Source organism: Rhinoraja longicauda, chromosome 23, assembly GCF_053455715.1.
Source record: "Rhinoraja longicauda isolate Sanriku21f chromosome 23, sRhiLon1.1, whole genome shotgun sequence".
Taxonomy (NCBI): Eukaryota; Metazoa; Chordata; class Chondrichthyes; order Rajiformes; family Arhynchobatidae; genus Rhinoraja; species Rhinoraja longicauda.
In genome coordinates this window covers 3,024,551-3,043,813 of record NC_135975.1, presented here as the reverse complement: position 1 = coordinate 3,043,813, position 19,263 = coordinate 3,024,551, and the positions used below count along the sequence as shown (strand labels likewise).

Here is a 19,263-nt window from a genome sequence, read left to right as displayed (position 1 = left end):
AATGGGTGACATTTCGGGTTGAGACCCTTCTTCAGTCTTTAATTGGAATCAGTAAAGACCGAAAAAATGATAGTCCGAGGGTCTCTGATGAGGGAGATAGTAGTTCATGACCGCTCTCTAGTTGGTGGTAGGATGGTTCAGTTGCCTGATAACAGCTGAGAAGAAACTGTCCCTAAATCTGGAGGTGTGTGTTTTCACACTTCTGTACCTCTTGCCCGATGGGAGAGGGGAGAAGAGGGAGTGGCCGGGGTGAGACTGGTCCTTCATTATGCTGCTGGCCTTGCCGAGGCAGCGTGAGGTGTAGATGGAGTCAATGGAAGGGAGGTTGGTTTGTGTGATGGTCTGGGCTGCGTCCACAATTCCCTGCAATTTCTTGCGGCCTTGGACAGAGCCATAGTGATACAGCGTGGAAACAGGCCCTTCGGCCCAACTTGCCCACTCCGGCCAACATGTCCCATCTACACTAGTCCCATCTGCCCACGTTTGGTCCACGTCCCTCCAAACTCGTCCTATCCATGTTCCTGTCTAACAGTTTCTTAAACGTTGGGATAGTCCCAGCCTCAACTACCTCCTCCAGCAGCTCGTTCCACACACCCACCACCCTTTGTGTGAAACAGTTACCCCTCAGATTCCTATTAAATCTTTTCCCCTTTCGACTTAAATCTATGGAGCTGTTCCCAAACTAGGCTGTGATGCATCCTGATAAAATGCTTAGGGAAATCTACAGTACGATTGGCCATGATCCTTTTGAACTGCGGTGTCTGGAACAAGTATAATTTGTTGTTCTGGCCCTGACCTCTGCATTGTAGTCTGCAGGTACAGAGTCTGCGGTGTGCTGCCAGTATCTTGGGAGTGACCACCTTCTCACTGCAGTGCTGGCAAGCAGCCGACTGCAGGTTCTGCTCTACATCTCTGCCAGCCTCTCAAGAGGCTTCAGAATACCAAGGATGCCTGACCGTGCAGTTACTATCGACAATTCGCCAAGAGCTTACAGCGCCAGAGGCTGATGGTTCGACCCCGACCACTTGGTCGGTATGGAGTTTGTTACGTTCTCCCCGTGACCTGCGTGGGTTTTCTCCGAGATCTTCAGTTTCCTCCCACAATCCAAAGACGTGCAGGTTTGTAGGTTAATTGGCTTGATGTAAATGTAAATTGTCCCTTGTGTGTGTGTGTGTGTGTGTTAATGTGTGGGGATCGCTGGTCGGTGTGGACTCTGTGGGCCAAGTGCCTGTTTCCACATCGTATCTGTACATGCAAAAAGCATACACTGTGCTGGAGTAACTCAGCGGGGCAGGCAGCTTCCTCAGAAGATTGGTGGTGCAGTGGTAGAGTTGCTGCCTCACAGCACCAGAGACCAGGGTTCAATCCTGACTACGGGCGCTGTCTGTACAGTTTGTACGTTCTCCCTGTGATCGCGTAGGTTTTCTCCGGGTGCTCCAGTTTCCCCCCACACTCCAAAGAAGTACAGGTTTGTAGGTTAACTGACTTCGGTAAAATTATAAATGATCCCTAGTATGTGTAGGATAGTGCTACTGTACGGGGATTGCTGGTCGGCACGGACTCGGTGGGCAGAAGGGCCTGTTTCCATGCTGTATCTCAAAACCAAAAGTTCTGATTGATGACGAATGCTCTTTTGAACTTCTACCAGTGTACGGTGGAGAGCACATTGATCTGCCGATCTGGTTCAGTAACTCGAACGCCCAGGAATAGAGGAGATTACAGAGAGTGGTGGGCACTGCCCGGTCCATCATCGGGACTGACCTCCCCACCATCGAAGAGCTCTAGAAGAAATGCTGCCTCAAAAAGGCAGCCAGCATCATCAGAGACCCACACCACCCTGGCCCCCGTCTCATGTCACCCCTGCCATCGGGAAGAAGGTACAGGAGCCTGAAAACTGTAACGTTCAGGTTCAGGAACAGCTTCTTCCCTACAACCATCAGACTCTTGAACACACAAACGACAACTAAACTTCAAAAGCCTTGGTTGAACTTGGGACTTTGAGCTTTTACTTTGCAATAGCATCTTACTTTAGCTTAATGCATGGATATTTTGTGTTATCCATGAGCATTATGTCTACAGACCAGTTATGCTGCTGCAAGTGAGAATTTCATTGTTCCATTTTCGGTACACATGACAATTAAACACTCTAGAGTCCGTTAGTGGAGGACATGGTTTTTCGGCGTTTCAGGGCAGGACTCTTCTTCAGAGTTTGAAGAAAGGTCTTGACCTGAAATGTTGCTTATCCATGTTCTCCAGTGATGCTGGCCTGCTGAGTTTTGCTTTTGCGTTTTTTGCTTAAGATTCCGGCATCTGCAGTTTCTTACGCTGACCCGGGTCGTTACAGAGGGACCCGATGAGCCCGGCCCCCTGCTCATTCCCGAGGACCCAGAGAGGAGGCCGGAGAGAGTCAGCAAAGGACATGAGGGCAAGGGGAGGGAAGAGTGAACCAGGGTTTCACAGAAGATAGGCACAAAACGCTGGGGTAACTCAGCGGGACAGGCAGCATCTCTGGAGAGAAGGAAAGGGTCGAGACCCTTCTTCAAAATGATGTCAGGGGAGGGGGAGATACATAGATAAGGAAGTGTAAGATGCGAAAACAGGACAAAGGGAATGGAGAATAGATCATTGATAGCTGGGAGAAGGTAACAACTAAGCAAACAGCGATAAAATGTAGTCGGAGACGGTAAGACCCGAAACGTCACCCATTCCTTCTCTCCCGAGATGCTGCCTGACCTGCTGAGTTACTCCAGCATTTTATATACAGATACTTGTACTCAACTGTGCACAAAAATGAATCTCACTGTTCCTCGGTACATGTGGCGTTAAAGTACCATTGAACCATTGAAATATTTTCCTTTCAATTTGAATAGGTTTGCCCCACTGTGTGATTTAAAAATATTTCGAAGATGGTTTTTCCACCGCAGATGCTGCCTGACCTGCTGTTTCCGCCAGCAGTTTATGTTTTGCTCTGGAGTCCGGCAACTGCAAGTTGATGTCATTTGTTGCCGGCCTCGATCTGTCCTGGTCTTTTCTCGCCTCCAGCTCTTCCCCCACCCCCTCCTTTCACCCTGGGGAACGGGCCCGACCCGAAACATCACCTGTAGGGGGCGGTCATGGTGGCGCAGCGGTAGAGTTTTAGCCTTACAGCGAATGCAGTGCCGGAGACCCGGGTTCCATCCCGACTACGGGCGCCGTCTGTACGGAGTTTGTACGTTCTCCCCGTGACCTGCGTGGGTTTTCTCCGAGATCTTTGGTTTCCTCCCACACTCCAAAGACGTACAGGTTTGTAGGTTAATTGGTTTGGTAAGTGTAAAAAAAATGTCCCTAGTGGGTGTACGATGGTGTTAATGTGCGGGGATCGCTGGTCGGCGCGGACCCGGTGGGCCGAAGGGCCTGTTTCTGCGCTGTATCTCTAAATCTAAATCCCAAAAATCTAAAATATTTCACTGACAGTTAGTTAAAGCAGCAAATTTCAATATGTTATAAGAAAATGCATCCTCGTGCATAATTACTTGTCAAGAAAAAGTGGTCCTAAAACACTACCTGGTAATTTCTCAATTAAGTATAAACTATACAGTTATATAGTAAAAATATTTTTTCAACAGAGGGGAGGCACAGTGGTGTGGCTGGTAGAGTTGCTGCCTCACAGCGCCAGAGACCCGTGTTCCATCCTGACTATGGGTGCTGTCTGTGTGGAGTTTGTACGTTCTCCCTGTGACCGCATGGGTGCTCCGGTTTCCTCCCACAACCCAAAGACGTGCAGGTTTACAGGTTAATTGGCCCGCTGTAAATTGGCCCGAGTGTGCAGGGAGTGGATGAGAATGTGAGATAACATTGGAAAAGTACCTGAAGTGCTGGAGTAACTCAAAGGCTCAGGTAGCACCTCAACAGTGTAACAAGGAACTGCAGATGCTGGCTTACACCGAAGATAAACACAAAATGCTGGAGTACTTCGGCAGGACATGCAGCATCTCTGGAGAGCATGGCGTTTCCAAACTGCCCGCCCTGCTGAGTTACTCCAGCACTTTGTCTGTTTTTTTTGTTGTAAACCAGCATCTGCAGTTCCTTGTTTCAGAGGCCAAACTACAGACCTGCATGTCTTTGGGATGCGGGAGGAAAGCGGAGTATCCAAAGGAAACCCACGTGGTCTCGGGGAGAACGTGCAAACTCCACACACGCAGACAGCACCTGAGGTAAGGATGGAACCCGGGTCTCTGGCGCTGTGAGGCAGCGACTCCACCAGCTGTACCACTGTGGAGTGATGTTTGAAAGCAGTGTACCGATTGAAATTCTGAAGGCGTAATGTACAACCCATTCACTTTCTAAAAGCAGCATTACAAATACATTACTTTCCAGTACAGACCTTATTTTTTTGTAAAAAAATGTAATTTATTCTCTTACTAAACCTTAGCAATCCACTATTGGTTACAATCACCATGCCACTGTTGGTTAAAGGAATGAGAGTTCTGAGCAGAGAAGATAAAATATATTACAAGCATAATAACTAAGAGGATGATGATTCCGTACAGAATGCAAAAAATGATTGTGGTGTATATAATACAAACTTTCATTTTAAAAGTATACAATTAATTTCACAAAAAGGCTAACAATAGGTTTCAATCTCCAGCCTTTTACCTGGGTTGGAATTGGAGCAATTTCTTTTATTTACTGCAATGTGCAAGGCCGTTCAATCACACCGTCTATCACCGTCCTTTCAGGAAGAGGGAAGAGTCGGCTGCAAGATATAAAAGGGTGTGCGGTTTTGGAAAGCTCTCCTCTCAGTGAGCTCGAGATTTCTTTCGCTTGTGTTTTTTCTCCTTCTTCTTGTTGCTGCACTTGGGGCAGTACCAATCCACCTCATCGGGAGGGGCTGCCGTGATTGCAACACAGGGCCTGGGGGAAATGGGAACCAATGCAAGATGTTTAGAGTTTAGTTTAGATTTAGAGATACAGCGCAGAAACAGGCCCTTCAGCCCACCGGTTCCGTGCCGCCCAGCGATCCACGCACATTACCACTATCCTACACCCACTAGGGACAATTTTTACATTTGGCCAGCCAATTAACCTACATACCTGTACGTCTTTGGGAGTGTGGGAGGAAACCGAAGATCTCGGAGAAAACCCACGCAGGTCACGGGGAGAACGTACAAACTCCGTACAGTACAGCACCCGTAGTCAGGATCAAACCCGAGTCTCCGGCGCTGCATTCGCTGTAAGGCAGCAACTCTATCGCTGTGCCACTGTGCATACAGCACGGAAACAGGCCCTTCGGCCCACCGAGTCCGCACCGACCCCAGCGATGCCCGGAACACCACCCTACTACACACACCAGGGACAATTTTACCGATTAGCCAATCAGCCTACAAACCTGTACTCCTTTGGAGTGTGGGAGGAAACCGGAGAAAACCTACGCAGGTCACGGGGAGAACGTACAAACTCCGTACAGACAGCACCCGTAGTCAGGATCGAACCCGGGTGTCTGGCGCCGTGAGGCAGCAACTCTACCGCTGCGCCACCGTGCCACAACTGCCTTTGCACTGAGTTGCCTCGACTGAATTTAACAATGTAGGCAAGGAACTGCAGATGCTGGTTTAACAAGGAAGGACTCAGAGAGCTGGAGTAACTCAGCGGGTCAGGCGAGTTTGGACCCTTCTTCAGATTGAACACTCAAAACGTCACCTCTTCATGATCTCCACAGATGCTGCCTGACCTGCTGAGTTACTCCAGCACTCTGTGAAACGTCACCTATCCATGTTCTCCAGAGATGCTGCCTGACCTGCTGAGTTACTCCAGCACTCTGTATATTTCTGTTCATCAATGTAGACAGCTGTCATTTATAAACTGTGTTATTGAACACGTATAGTTAATTTTATCCTGATGTGGGTTCTGATGTGGTTCTGTTGCAGTCTGAACAAGGGTTCCGACCCCGAAATGTCACCGATTGCTTTTCTCCAGAGATGCTGCCTGACCCGCTGAGTTACACCACCATTTTTGTGTCTATATTAGTTAACTTTGAAGTGGAAGTGTACGTTTGTGAAGTTTTTTTACACAGAGGGTGGTGGGGGCCTGGGACGTGCTGCCGGGGGCAGATACGATAGTGGTGTTTAAAAGACTTCTGGATAGGCACATGGCTATGTAGGGAATGGAGGGATATGGGTTATGTGCAGGTAGATAAGTGATGGTCGTGGCAGGTAGATAAGTGATGGATGTTCAACATGGACATTGTGGGCCGAAGGGCCTGTTACATGTTCTATAACTGTTCAGCCAAGATCGTAAGTAATGCTTTCTCCTGCCTTCCTTAGGGATGGGTGTGAAGTTCCCAGAGAAAGTGCGGAAAATATTCACTGGAACGGTTCCCAAGGCGAGCAGCTTCAGGGAGGGCACAGTGTTGCAGTGCATCCGCGGCAATGTGGAGTCAGAGTCCCAGGTTCAATCCTGACCTCGGCCGCTGTCTGTGTGGAGCTTGCACGTTCTCCCTGTGACTGCGTGGGTTTCCGCAGAGGGCTCTGGTTTCCTCCCACGTCACGATGACGCAGGTCAATTGGCCTTGGGTAAATTGTCACGAGTGGAAGAATATGGGGGGTTGGTGGGTAAGTAGGAAGAATGTCAATGGGATTCGGGTAGGATTGGTGTAACCGGGTGACTGATGATCGGCGTGGGCTCGGTGAGCAGGAACACTGTTCTTCCGAGCTGTATCCCTCCATGACTCGGAAGAGGCCGCAGTTTAGTTTTGTTTAGAGATACAGTGCGGGTCCGCCCACCAGGTCCGCGCCGACCATCGATCGCCCCGTACACCAGCACTATCCTACACACACGAGGGACAATTTACAATTTTTACCGAAGCAAATTACCGAAGCACACTCTTTGGAGTGTGGGATGAGACCGGAGCACCCGGAGAAAACCCACACAGGTCACGGGGAGAACGTACAAACTCCGTAAAGACAGCGCCCGTGGTCAGGATCGAATCCGGGTCTCTGGTGCAGCAAGTCTAAAGTCTAATTCAGGATACAACCACATTGTTGTGCCTTTCGTTCGTGTCTCTCTTTAATGGGACTCAGCTGGTTTGAGGTTGAACGCTCCTTACCCAGAGTTGCTGCACAGAAGGTCAAGAGTTGCCAGGGTTTCTTACCAGTGGTACCAGTCGTCACAGTCGTCACAACCGATCATTGGGCTGCCGTCATCAGGCTTGTTACAACCCGGACAAATCCAGATCTTATTCCCCCACTCATCACGAATCTGGGGAAAATGAAAGGGGAGAGAAACAAGCAACTTTCAGATCAGCGGTCAACAATTAAATGGCTCCAGGTACCAATCAGTCAGCACCAGAATACTGCACCTTCCTCCCACATTTACTGCACCCTCCTCCCGCACATACACCGGCCAGTGTTTAATGGCACAGGTCCTCGACTCGCTGGAGTTCAGAAGGATGAGGGGGCACCTCATTAAAACGTACAGAATAGTGAAAGGCACGGATAGAGTGGATGTGGAGAGGATGTTTCCACTAGTGGGAGAGTCTAGGACCAGAGGGCACAGCCACATAATCAAAGGACGCATCTTCAGAAAGGAGATGAGGAGGAATTTCTTTACCCAGAGGATGGTAAATCTGTGGGACTCAATCAAGGGTCTGATATATTGTGCCGATCGTGAAACAGAGGAAACGGAAACAAAAGGCTTTCATATATTCACAAGTCATAGAAGCAGAATTAGTCCACTGGGCACACTCAGTCTACTCCGCCATTCAATCATGGCTGATCTATCTCTCCCTCTCAACCCCATTCTCCACATAACCCTTGACACCCGCACTAATCAAGAATCTGTCAATCTCCAACTTAAAAATATACATTGTCGGCCTCCACAGCCGTCTGTGGCAATAAGTTCTACAGATTCACCACCCTCTGACTAAAGAAATTCCTCCTCATCTCCTTTCTAAAGGAACGTCCTTTAATTCTGAGGCTGTTCCCTCTGGTCCTAGACTCTCCCACTAGTGGAAACATCCTCTCCACATCCACTCTATCCGGGCCTTTCACTGTTCGGTAAGTTTCAATGAGGTGCCCCCTCATCCTGCCTGACCCGCTGAGTTACCCTGGCACTTTCTGTCTTTCCTTCAGAAAGTGTCTTTCCTTCAGAAAGATAATGTGTTAAGTTAGAAATATCATTAATCCCAAAACTTCCAGTCGTAGAGTGATACAGCATGGAAACAGGCCCTTCGGCCCAACTTGCCCACACCGGTCAACATGTCCCAGCTACACTAGTCCCACCTCCCTGCATTTGTCCCTCCAATCCTGTCCTATCCGTGTACCTGTCTAACTGTTTGTTAAACTTCACGGTCCCTGCCTCAACTACCTCCTCTGGCAGCTTATTCCATACATCCACCACATTTGTGTGAAAAAGTTACTCCTCAGATTCCTATTAAATCTTTTCCCCATCACCTTGAACCTATGTCCTCTGGTCCTCGATTCATCTACTCTGGGCATGAGACTCTGTGCATCTACCCGATCTATTCTTCTCATGATTTTATACACCTGTATAAGATCACCCCTCATCCTCCTGCGCTCCAAGGAATAGAGTCCCAGCCTACTCAACCTCTCCCTGTAGCTCAGATCCTCGAGTCCTGGCAACATCCTCGTAAATCTTCACTGTATCCTTTGCCGCTTGACAACATCTTTCCTATAAGATGCTGCCAAGAACTGAAAACACACTAAATGTGGCCTCACTAACGTCTTATACAACTGCAACATGACCTCCCAACTTCTATACTAAATACTCTGACTGAAGAAGGCCAACAGCCAAAAGCCTTTTTGACCACCCAATCTACCTGCGACTCCACCTTCAAGGAACCATGCACCTGCACTCCTAGATCCCTCTGCTCTACAACACTCCCCAGAGCCCTACCATTCTTTGTGAAGGTCCTGCCCATGTTATACTTCCCAAAGTGCAACACCTCACATTTCTCTGCATTAAATTCCATCAACCATTCCTCAGCCATGGCCAATCGATCAAGATCCAGCTGCAATCTTTCACAACCATCTTCACAATCTGCAAAACCACCCACTACAGTGTCATCTGCAAACTTGCTAATCTGGCCATATATGTTCTCATCCAAATCATGGAAAGAGATGACAAACAGTAACGGGCCCAGCACCGAACCCTGAGGCACACCACTAGTCACAGGCCACCAGTCAGAGAAGCAACCTACCACCATCACCCTCTGCTTCCTTCCATGAAGCCAATTTTCTATCCACATTTTTACAAAATTATACAGACGAGTCTCACTATTTTAAGGCATAGGCGCAGGTTACAGTGTAAATGCTGTGCTTTGTGGAGAACAACATGCTTTTATGGATCCTGCGTTTCAGAACCAGGGAAGGGAGCAAACTAACTAACGTAGCAACACGAACATGGGAAATGGGTGGACGGTGTGAGAGGATACGGCAGCTTCCTTCCCTAGTCGTACATTCCACAATGATTGCAATGAGCACAGTGCTGGAGAAGGGAACTACTAGTCAAAAGCAAGAGTCTGAAGAAGGGTCTCCACCCAAAATGCCACCCATTCCTTCTCTCCAGAGATGCTGCCTGCCCCACTGAGTTGCTCCAACATTTTGCACCTATCTTGAACACAAATTTTGAAATGAGTCCCAAATTCACCGGGGAATGTCTGGATTTGCCGAGCAAGCAGATGAATGAATCAATTATATTTTATTGTCACACGTACCTAGGTACGTTGAAGTGCTTTGTTTTTGAGTACAACCAGGTAAAGTCACACAGCAGAACTCACTGAGGCGGTACACAGGTGACGGCACGTTTCTACTGCCGCCAAAGTTACTAGAAGTTCATCGAACAGTTTCATCTTCTGCTTGTAGCGGTGACACAGGCCTGTCTCCGCACATGGTGGCAGGCCGCCCTCTGCCAGGCCCCCCCCCTTTTGTTCTCAGCGTCCCCCCCTGCTGCCCCCCCCACCGCTGCCCCCCTATGTTCTCAGCGTCCCCCCCTGCTGCCCCCCCTTTGTTTTCAGCGCCCCCCCACCGCTGCCCCCCCACCGCTGCCCCCCCTTTGTTCTCAGCGTCCCCCCCACCGCTGCCCCCATGTTCTCAGCGTTCCCCCCCACGCTGGCCCCCCTCATTAGCGTGTCCCCCCTTTGTTCTCAGTGCCCCCCCGCTGCCCCCCCATGTTCTCAGCGACCCCCCCACTGCTGCCCCCCCTATGTTCTCAGCGTTCCCCCCCCCACGCTGCTCCCCCTCGTTAGCGTGCCCCCCTTTTGTTCTCAGTGCCCACCTGCTGCCCCCCCTTTGTTCTCAGCGACCCACCCCCCTCCGCTGGGTCCCCCCTTCATTCTCGGCACCCCCCCCGCCAGGTGGTTCTCGACAGTACAAAGTGGAATGTGGCAATGACCAGAAGGTTGGAGAGATATAGAGTGACACAGTGTTGAAACAGGCTCTTCAGCTCACCGAGTCCATGCCGACCATCGATCACCCAATAGCTACTTCTATGTTAGCCCGCTTTTGCATCCTGCACACTCGAGGCAATTTACAGAGGGCCGGGAACCCTCCAAACCTGCCCGTCTTTGGGATGTGGGAGGAAACTGGAGCACCCGGAGAAACAGGCTTTGTAATGCAACTTCTGTACTTTGAGGGGCTCTCATTAGCATTTCCATTGGCTCACAGTGCTGGAGATTCGGGTTCGATCCTGACCTTGGGCACTGTCTGTGTGTGGAACTTGCACGTTCTTCCTGTGACTGCGTGGGATTCCTTCCACATGCCAAAGACGTTTGGTTTTGTACGTTAATTGGTCTCAATAAATTGCCCCTTAGTGTGTGGAGAGTGGCTGCAAAAATACGATAACAATAGACAATAGGTGCAGGAGTAGGCCATTCGGCCCTTCGAGCCAGCACCACCATTCAATGTGATCATGGCTGATAACATAGAAGACACACACAAAGTGCTGGAGTAACTCAGCGGGTCAGGCAGCATCTCCGGAGAAAAGGAAAAGGTGACATTTCGGGTCAGTCTCCCTTCATCAATCTCCCGAAAAGTCACCCATTCCCTCTCTCCAGAGATGCTGCCTGTCCCGCTGAGTTACTCCAGCATTTTATGTCTATCTTCGGTGTAAACCAGCATCTGCAGTTTCTTCTTACACGTGGGATAGCGTAAACTGGTTTAAACGGGTGATCACTGGTCGTCGTTGTTGGTGGGGGGGGGGGGGGGGTGGGGGCAAGAGCGTGTTTCCTCGCTGTATCTCCAAAAAATTAAAACATGACCATATATAAATGGAGATTCAGCGCTCCCCTTTAGTAAAGTCTTTACCTTTAGTAACCTTTAGTAAGAAAGATCTTTTAATAATTTTGTCAGCGCCAGAAACATAGCGACTCTTGTGTCAGGTCATGATAGGAGCAGAATTAGGCCATTCGGCCCTTCAAGTCAAGGCTACTCCGCCATTTAATCATGGCTGATCTATCTCTTCCCCCCAACCCCATTCTCCAGCCTTCTCTCCATAACCCCTGCCTAAGTGAGGCCTGCAGTATGGTTTTACCGGGTTGTCTGCAAAACAATATCTTGACATTTCCAAGGAATATCCTCCATTTCTTGGTGCAAAGAAATCCAAGCATTAATTTTGTGGTGAGAATAGCTATAGCAACGAGAAGCTGCAGAGACCGTGAAAGCACCGAGCATTACTCACCACGTAAGTGCTGACCGTCTCGGTAACCACGCTCCTGACCGGAGTCTTGGACGTTCCTGATGCGGAGCCGACCGCCGCGAGGGAGGCCCCGGGAAGGGTGAGGGCGGGGGAGGGGGCGGCCGCGGACAGGAGGAGGGGAACCGGCGTGAGAGCCGCAGCGATGTGGATGGGTGGAGGTGCTGGCGACGGAGGTGGTGGGGTCTTTGGGCGACCCGCGGGAGGCGAAGGCTTGACCTCTGTGACTGGGACCACTTTGCTGATGACTCTGGAAGAAGAAAGACACAGGAAACACAAGTTAATGGATGCTAGCCACTCTTCATTGTGGTGATATCAGTTAATTAGTTACCTTTAGTTTAGTTCATTTAGTATTATTGTCGGACTTTCCTTGATCGGACTTTACTGGCTTTACCTTGCACTAAACGTTATTCCTTTATCATGTATCTATACACTATACATACCATGAAAATGGCTCGATTGTAATCATGATTTGTTCTATCCACTGACTGGTTAGCACGCAACAAAAGCTTTTCACTGTACCTCGGTACACGTAACAATAAACTAAACTAAACTAAATTGTCATGTGTATTGAGGTAGTGAAAAGATTTTTGTTGTGTGCTATCGAATTAGCACTACCATCGTTTGATCATGGTATGATAATAGATCATAAACTCTGTTGGAAACCCTACATAAAACATATCAAATCAAAACTGTCTAAACCCATTGCAATACTGCACAAAACAAAGGGCATCGTGAATAAAAATTCACTATTTACTTTATATTGCTCACTCATTATTCCATTTATTACATACTGTGTGGAAATAGGGGAACACCTACAAAAGCACTAATTCAATCTTTATATTGCAACAAAGAGCTATACGAATTGTCAATAAGGCAGGTTATAATGACCCAACCAACCCATTATTTATGAAATCATATGCCCTAAAATTTATGGACCTAGTGGACTTTAATACTCTACAACTAATGTTTAGAGCAAAAGAAAGAACACTTCCTGACTGTGTCCAAGGTTTGTTTTCGGTGAGGGAGAGCAGATATCCACTCAGGGGAAATAATATGTTTGAGTAGAAGAGGGCAAGGCCAAATGTGAAAAATAGACGTGTGACTGTTAAAGGGGACAATTTATAGAATAGTTGCAACAATGAATTAAAAGAGTGTAGTAATATGTGTAAATTCAAAAAAATGCACAAAAATATTATATTTGAAAGATACAAAATATGTGATCAGCTCTGAGAAATGACTGACATGATAGAAATGATGGTTCTTGACTATATTTGTGTTTCTTTCTATGTTTTGTTTATCTGCTTCTGACTTATGATATTGTGTTTTTTTATGTTATATTTTGTTAAGTATTAAGGGTAGGCACAATAAGCTTTGGCTTCTACCTACACCTTTTTTTTCGGTCAGAAAATATCATGTGTGATTATATTGTTTTATTTTTGATACAATGATGTCGTACTATTTAACTTTCACAACTGTATGGTTAATCTGCTGTATTGTACTGACCGCGAAAGACAAACAAATAAATAAATAAAAAATAAATAAAAACATCATTACTTTTAAACGTTTTTGCATATCTTTCATTCATTTGTTCTGCATCTCTCTATATCACTGTCTATATCTCTCGTTTCCCTTTCCCCCCGACTCTCAGTCTGAAGAAGGGTCTCAACCCGAAACGTCACCTATTCCTTTTCTCCAGAGATGATGCCTGACCCGCTGAGTGACTCCAGCATTTTGTGTCTGTCATCAATAGACAATAGACAATAGGTGCAGGAGGAGGCCATTCGGCCCTTCGAGCCAGCACCGCCATTCAATGTGATCATGGCTGATCATTCTCAATCAGTACCCCGTTCCTGCCTTCTCCCCATACCCCCTGACTCCGCTATCCTTAAGAGCTCTATCTAGCTCTCTCTTGAATGCATTCAGAGAATTGGTCTCCACTGCCTTCTGAGGCAGAGAATTCCACAGATTCACAACTCTCTGACTGAAAAAGTTTTTCCTCATCTCAGTTCTAAATGGCCGACCCCTTATTCTTAAACTGTGGCCCCTTGTTCTGGACTCCCCCAACATTGGGAACATGTTTCCTGCCTCTAACGTGTCTAACCCCTTAATAATCTTATACGTTTCGATCAGCGAAACGACGACATGGTTACCATCAAGCGATCCGCAGTGTACAGATACAGGATGAAGGGTATAATGTTTAGTGCAAGATGAAGTCCAATTAAAGATAGCTTGTAGGTCTATCAGAGAGGAGATGATGAAGAGCATAGTTAGTATAAGAAATGCTGCTGTTGAAATGAAGATTTAAAAGAGTGGAGCGGTTGTAATGAACGATCCACGTCTGGGTCCAGCACGCAGAGAGTGGCCCGGCTTGGGCGCCATCTCGGAGACGATAGCTGCAGTCACAAGGAATCGCAGATGGTGATTTTACTAAAAAAAAAGTGCTGGAGCAACTCAGCGGGCCAGACAGCGTCTCTGGAGGACGGGGATAGAGGATGATCCGGGTCTGAGGTAAGATCCCGACCCAAAATGTCGTCTATCCATGTTCTCCGGAGCTGCTGTCTGACAAGCTGCAGTGAGATTGCTGGGGGTGCAATTGGCCCATATACCCACCACCCTCTGGATGACAAAGATGTCCCATAGGTTTCCAATAACGTTACCCCTCGCACCCTGAACCTTTGTACTCTGGTTCTGGATTTGCCTACCATGGGTGTATCTGTTCCCCTTGTGATTTTAGACACCTCTGTAAGATCTCCCTCAGATTCCTGTGCTCCAAGGAATACAGTCCGAGCCAGTCCTATCTTGCACTCGGAGCTAACTCAGGCCCTCGAGTCCTGGCAACATGCTCATAAATGCAGTTAGAGAGATGATATTCAACTTCAAAAATAATTAGTTCTTTCAATCAGAGAAAGAAATTAAGCTACGGATGTCACTGTACATTATTAAAAAAAACGTCAATTACAAATTTGTACACTCAGTATTTAATGCAAATTTTTCGCATTAATTTTCTGTGATCTCTGCGTTTTTTTTTTGCTTTCGAGAGTACAGTACACAATGTCCTTTGTGTCACACGATGCCAAACTATTTTTACAAGGCTCGAATGTCTCCAGGGAGATGTCTGTCTGAAAGGTCATGTCAACCACCACTTAAGTGCAATCAAAATGTAATTAAAGTAATTATTGAAGGATTACAAGAAACTACATTTGTTTGACTCATCCTGATTCAAAATTTCCACCTCCATACTGAATATAGTTTAAGTAGGAAGGTTAACAGAATTTCTTCCAGTCTGGTAGAAGTATCAGCTACACACTGATAAACCTTAATGATGAGTAAAAAACAAGTCTGAAATAGTGTTCAAGCCTACATTTGATGTATAAAGTGTTTGTCGGTTATATTTTGCGATTGAAAATTGTGCATCTTTTATTTATGCAACAGGTTTGGCAGGCGAGGACTTTATTTCTTGGAGCCTCTTATGTGCGAAAAACCTTGGGATGCTTGACCAGTTAACGGCATTAGGTTATGCCACTGCTACTTTGGAAACGGATATGTGAGCAGTAAAACCACCATCTCAGCGTTTGTTAAATTACATTAGACTAACCTTGAAGGATATATTACACCCGGACAGAGCAATAATTTAAGAAAGGGACAAACAAAGTGATCTTTCCTTAACATGTTGTTATGACTTCAGAAAAGGGCACACAGTAAACATAAGATTAAAAATAAAGTTGACGTGGATTGAAGTGTACAGCAATAGATTTTCAGGGCCAAGGTACTTTATGCCTCAGGTCTTTAATTTTTACAACATTCGATCAAAAAAATTGAATCAAACTTTTGAGCATTAACAGTATTCCGATTGATAAAACAAACTTGTATTAATCTCTATTTAGTTTAGAGATACAGCACGGAAACAGGCCCTTCGGCCCAAAGAGTCCGTGTCGATCAGCGATCACTCCATTCACTAGCACTACCCTATACACCAGGGACAATTTACAGTCTTTAGCGAAGCCAATTAACCTACGAACCTGTGCATCTTTGGTGTGTAGGGGGAAACCGGAGCACCAGGAGAAAGCCCATACGGTCACGGGGAGAACGTACAAACTCCATACAAACAGAACCCGTAGACAGGATCGAACCCGGGTCTCTGGCACTGTAAGGTGATAGCTCTGCCGCTGGGCCACCGTGCTGCCCTTGTCTAGACACAAATGTAGATGCTGATGCTGGTCTACAAAATAAAATGACACAAAGTGCCGGAGTAACTCTGTGGGTCGGGCAACACCCTGGAGAACTTGGATATGGATGTTTCGGGTTGGGACCCATCTTCAGTAACTGCCAGTCAGGCAACATCTCGAGAAAACATGGATTGATGATGCTTTGGGTCGGACCCTCTGAAGAAGGGTCCCAACCCAAAATGTCTCCTATCCATGTTCTCCAGAGATGCTGCCTGACCCGCTGAGTTACTCCAACACTCTGTGAAACGTCACCTATCCATGTTCTTCAGAGATGCTGTCCGACCCACTGAGTTACTCCAGCACTCTGTGAAACATCACTTATGCAGGTTCTCCAGAGATGCTGCCTGACCCGCTGAGTTAATCCAGCACATTGTGTATAAATCCCTGCACCTAAATTCAGCTTCCTTCAGGTTTTCGGGTCAGACTGAAGGGTCCCGACCTGAAAGATCACCTATCCACATTCTCCACAGATGCTGCCTGACCCACTGAGTTACTCCAGCACTCAGTGAAACGTCACCTATCCACATTCTCCACAGATGCTGCCTGACCCACTGAGTTACTCCAGCACTCAGTGAAACGTCACCTATCCACGTTCTCCACAGATGCTGCCTGACCCGCTGAGTTACTCCAGCACTTTGTGCCTTTATTCGTAAACCAGTATCTTCAGTTCCTTGTGGGAACTGTATTTCCTTGAAATATGGGTTCCCACTAAAAACTTTTAATATTGCAAGATAACTTCTTTTCAAAACGAAATACAAAAAGCTTGAATTGGCCAGGCGGTGGATATAGAAAAATTATTCACAAGAATATGAGCATAATTTACTGAAGAAGTCTGAAGAAGGGTCCTGACACGAAATGGTACCTATGAATGTTCTCCCGATATGCTGCCTGACCCGCTGAGTTACACCAGCACTCTGTCGTGTGTCCCAGATAGAACAATGATATTATTACTTGCTGCAGCACAACACAATATGTAAACACAGTACATTGTAAACAATATAATAAACCAGAGAAAAAAAAAGTTCAGTGTGTACATATACACATACTCACAAGTACTCACATATATCTTATTGAAACTTACAAAATTCTTAAGGGGTTGGACAGGCTAGATGCAGGAAGATTGTTCCCGATGTTGGGGAAGTCCAGAACAAGGGGTCACAGTTTAAGGATAAGGGGGAAGTCTTTTAGGACCGAGATGAGAATGTTTTTTTTCACACAGAGAGTGGTGAATCTGTGGAATTCTCTGCCACAGAAGGTAGTTGAGGCCAGTTCATTGGCTACATTTAAGTGGGAGTTAGATGTGGCCCTTGTGGCTAAAGGGATCAGGGGGTATGGAGAGAAGGCAGGTACGGGATACTGAGTTGGATGATCAGCCATGATCATATTGAATGGCGGTGCAGGCTCGAAGGGCCGAATGGCCTACTCCGGCACCTATTTTCTATGTTTCTATATACACATATATATGTATATATACACATATATACACACACACACACGCAAAACAAACAATAGTAGTGCAATAATAATAATAATGATAGTCCACTGTAGGTCAGAGCTTATTTGAGGTTGTGGTGTTTAATAGCCTGATGGCTGTGGGGAAGAAGTTGTTCCTGAATCTGGACTACAGTTTTCATATACATAATTCACTCAGCACTATTCATTCAACAGTAAAATTTGAAGTTCAGCTCCTCTGCTGACTATCCAATTCTCATGATCCCATCTCATTTAAAATCTATTCTGAATTTAACATTTACTTTCAACTTCACGCAATGGTTAGGTACAGTGAATGGATTCCAAATAGAATAATTATTGGGACCGAAGATAGACGCAAAATGCTGGAGTAACTCAGTGGGGCAGGCAGCATTTCTGGAGAGAAGGAATGGGGGACATTTCGGGTCGAGACCCTTCTGAAGACCCAGCATCTGCAGTTCCTTCCTACACAATAATTGGGATCATTCAGTATTGAGTCGACTGGCACAGCAGTGGAGTGACGCTATGCCCAGAGTAGTGAATCGAGGACCAGAGGACATAGGTTTAAGGTGAGGGGGGAAAAATTTAATAGGAAACTGAGGAGTAACTTTTTCATACAAAGGGTGATGGGTGTAATGGCACAGAGAGCTCCACCATCTCCCTAATATTGAGATGTCTTGAATAAGGTTGTTACAAAAAAATAGCTGTGGCATGGTGGTGCAGCGGTAGAGTGGCTGCTAGTGTGGTCGATACGGAGTTTGTACATATTCCCAGTGACCTGCGTGGGTTTTCATCGGTTTCCTCCCACACTCCAAAGACACACGGGTTTGTCGGTTAATTAGCTTGTTATAAAATTGTAAATTGTCCCTCGTGTGTGTCGGATAGTGTTAGTGTGCGGGGATCGCTGGTCGGCGCGGACCCGGTGGGCCGAAGGGCCTGTTTCCGCGCTGTATCTTAAAACGAAAAAATTAAACTAAAACAAAAGGATGTCTGGCTGCAAAATTCCTCTGCCCGAAGGAAAGTAGAAATGATTCCTGCCCCTGACCTGACATGTAATAGTGATTAAATTGAACTGATCATGAACTCAAAATGGGCGCCGGAAGAAGCATAACCCACTTGTGATCCTCTCAAATAACCGCTGGCCAGACATAAGTAGAGTATTTTTCGTCTCACTTGTTTGTGGGAAAGTAAAAAGTTTTAAATAACGCTCGAGTCCCCTACTGGAATTGGCTCAAACAGCTACTGAACAGTTTAATCAGTGCGAAATGGGACATGCACAAAGACAGGACGTTATTAGGCCTGCACTTAAAAGGGTTTTTGAAGCCATTATCTAATGCAGAATTTCCTTCCTAAAGTAATAGCTTCGGAAAAGGCTCAGGGACAGTCACAGATGTCCTGTGAACTTGGAGCTACAGCCTGGGAAATGACTCCCAGTTTCTGTCAAAATTATTGCTGCAGTCAATTACATTTAAATATCCAAATATAATTCTGCATTTAAAAATATGTTTTTGGAAAAAAAGGATTGCGGCAACCAATAAAAATACCATGTATGTCATCGGAGACCGTAATAATTTTTAAAATTCTGGCACATTATATCTTTTCATCACATAACTGATGCCACTATTTAGTTCAATTTAGTTAATTGTCACGTGTACCGAGGTACAGTGAAAAGCTTTTGTTGCGTGCTCACCAGCCAGCAGAAAGACTATATATGATTACAATCGAGCCATTACAGTATACAGTTACATGATAAAGGGAATAACGTTTAGTGCAAGATAAAGTCCAGTAAAGGCCGATTGAAGATAGTCCGAAGGTCTCCAATGAGGTAGATAGTAGCTCAGGAATGCTCTACAGTTGGTGATAGGATGGTACAGTT

General features: G+C 46.5%; 1 protein-coding gene across 1 annotated transcript in view; it reads right to left on the bottom strand.

The window, feature by feature from the left end:
* Window positions 1-4,362: 4,362 nt before the first annotated feature.
* Window positions 4,363-19,263, bottom strand: part of taf3 (TAF3 RNA polymerase II, TATA box binding protein (TBP)-associated facto) — a 168,631-nt gene continuing 153,730 nt past the window's right edge. Inside the window, exons 5-7 of the mRNA XM_078420109.1 lie at window positions 11,674-11,938; window positions 7,130-7,236; window positions 4,363-4,893 (exon numbers count right to left, since the gene is read on the bottom strand). Of these exons, the coding sequence (XP_078276235.1) occupies window positions 4,779-4,893; window positions 7,130-7,236; window positions 11,674-11,938 (487 nt within the window). The 3' untranslated portion in view covers window positions 4,363-4,778. The remainder of the gene's footprint in view (window positions 4,894-7,129; window positions 7,237-11,673; window positions 11,939-19,263) is intronic.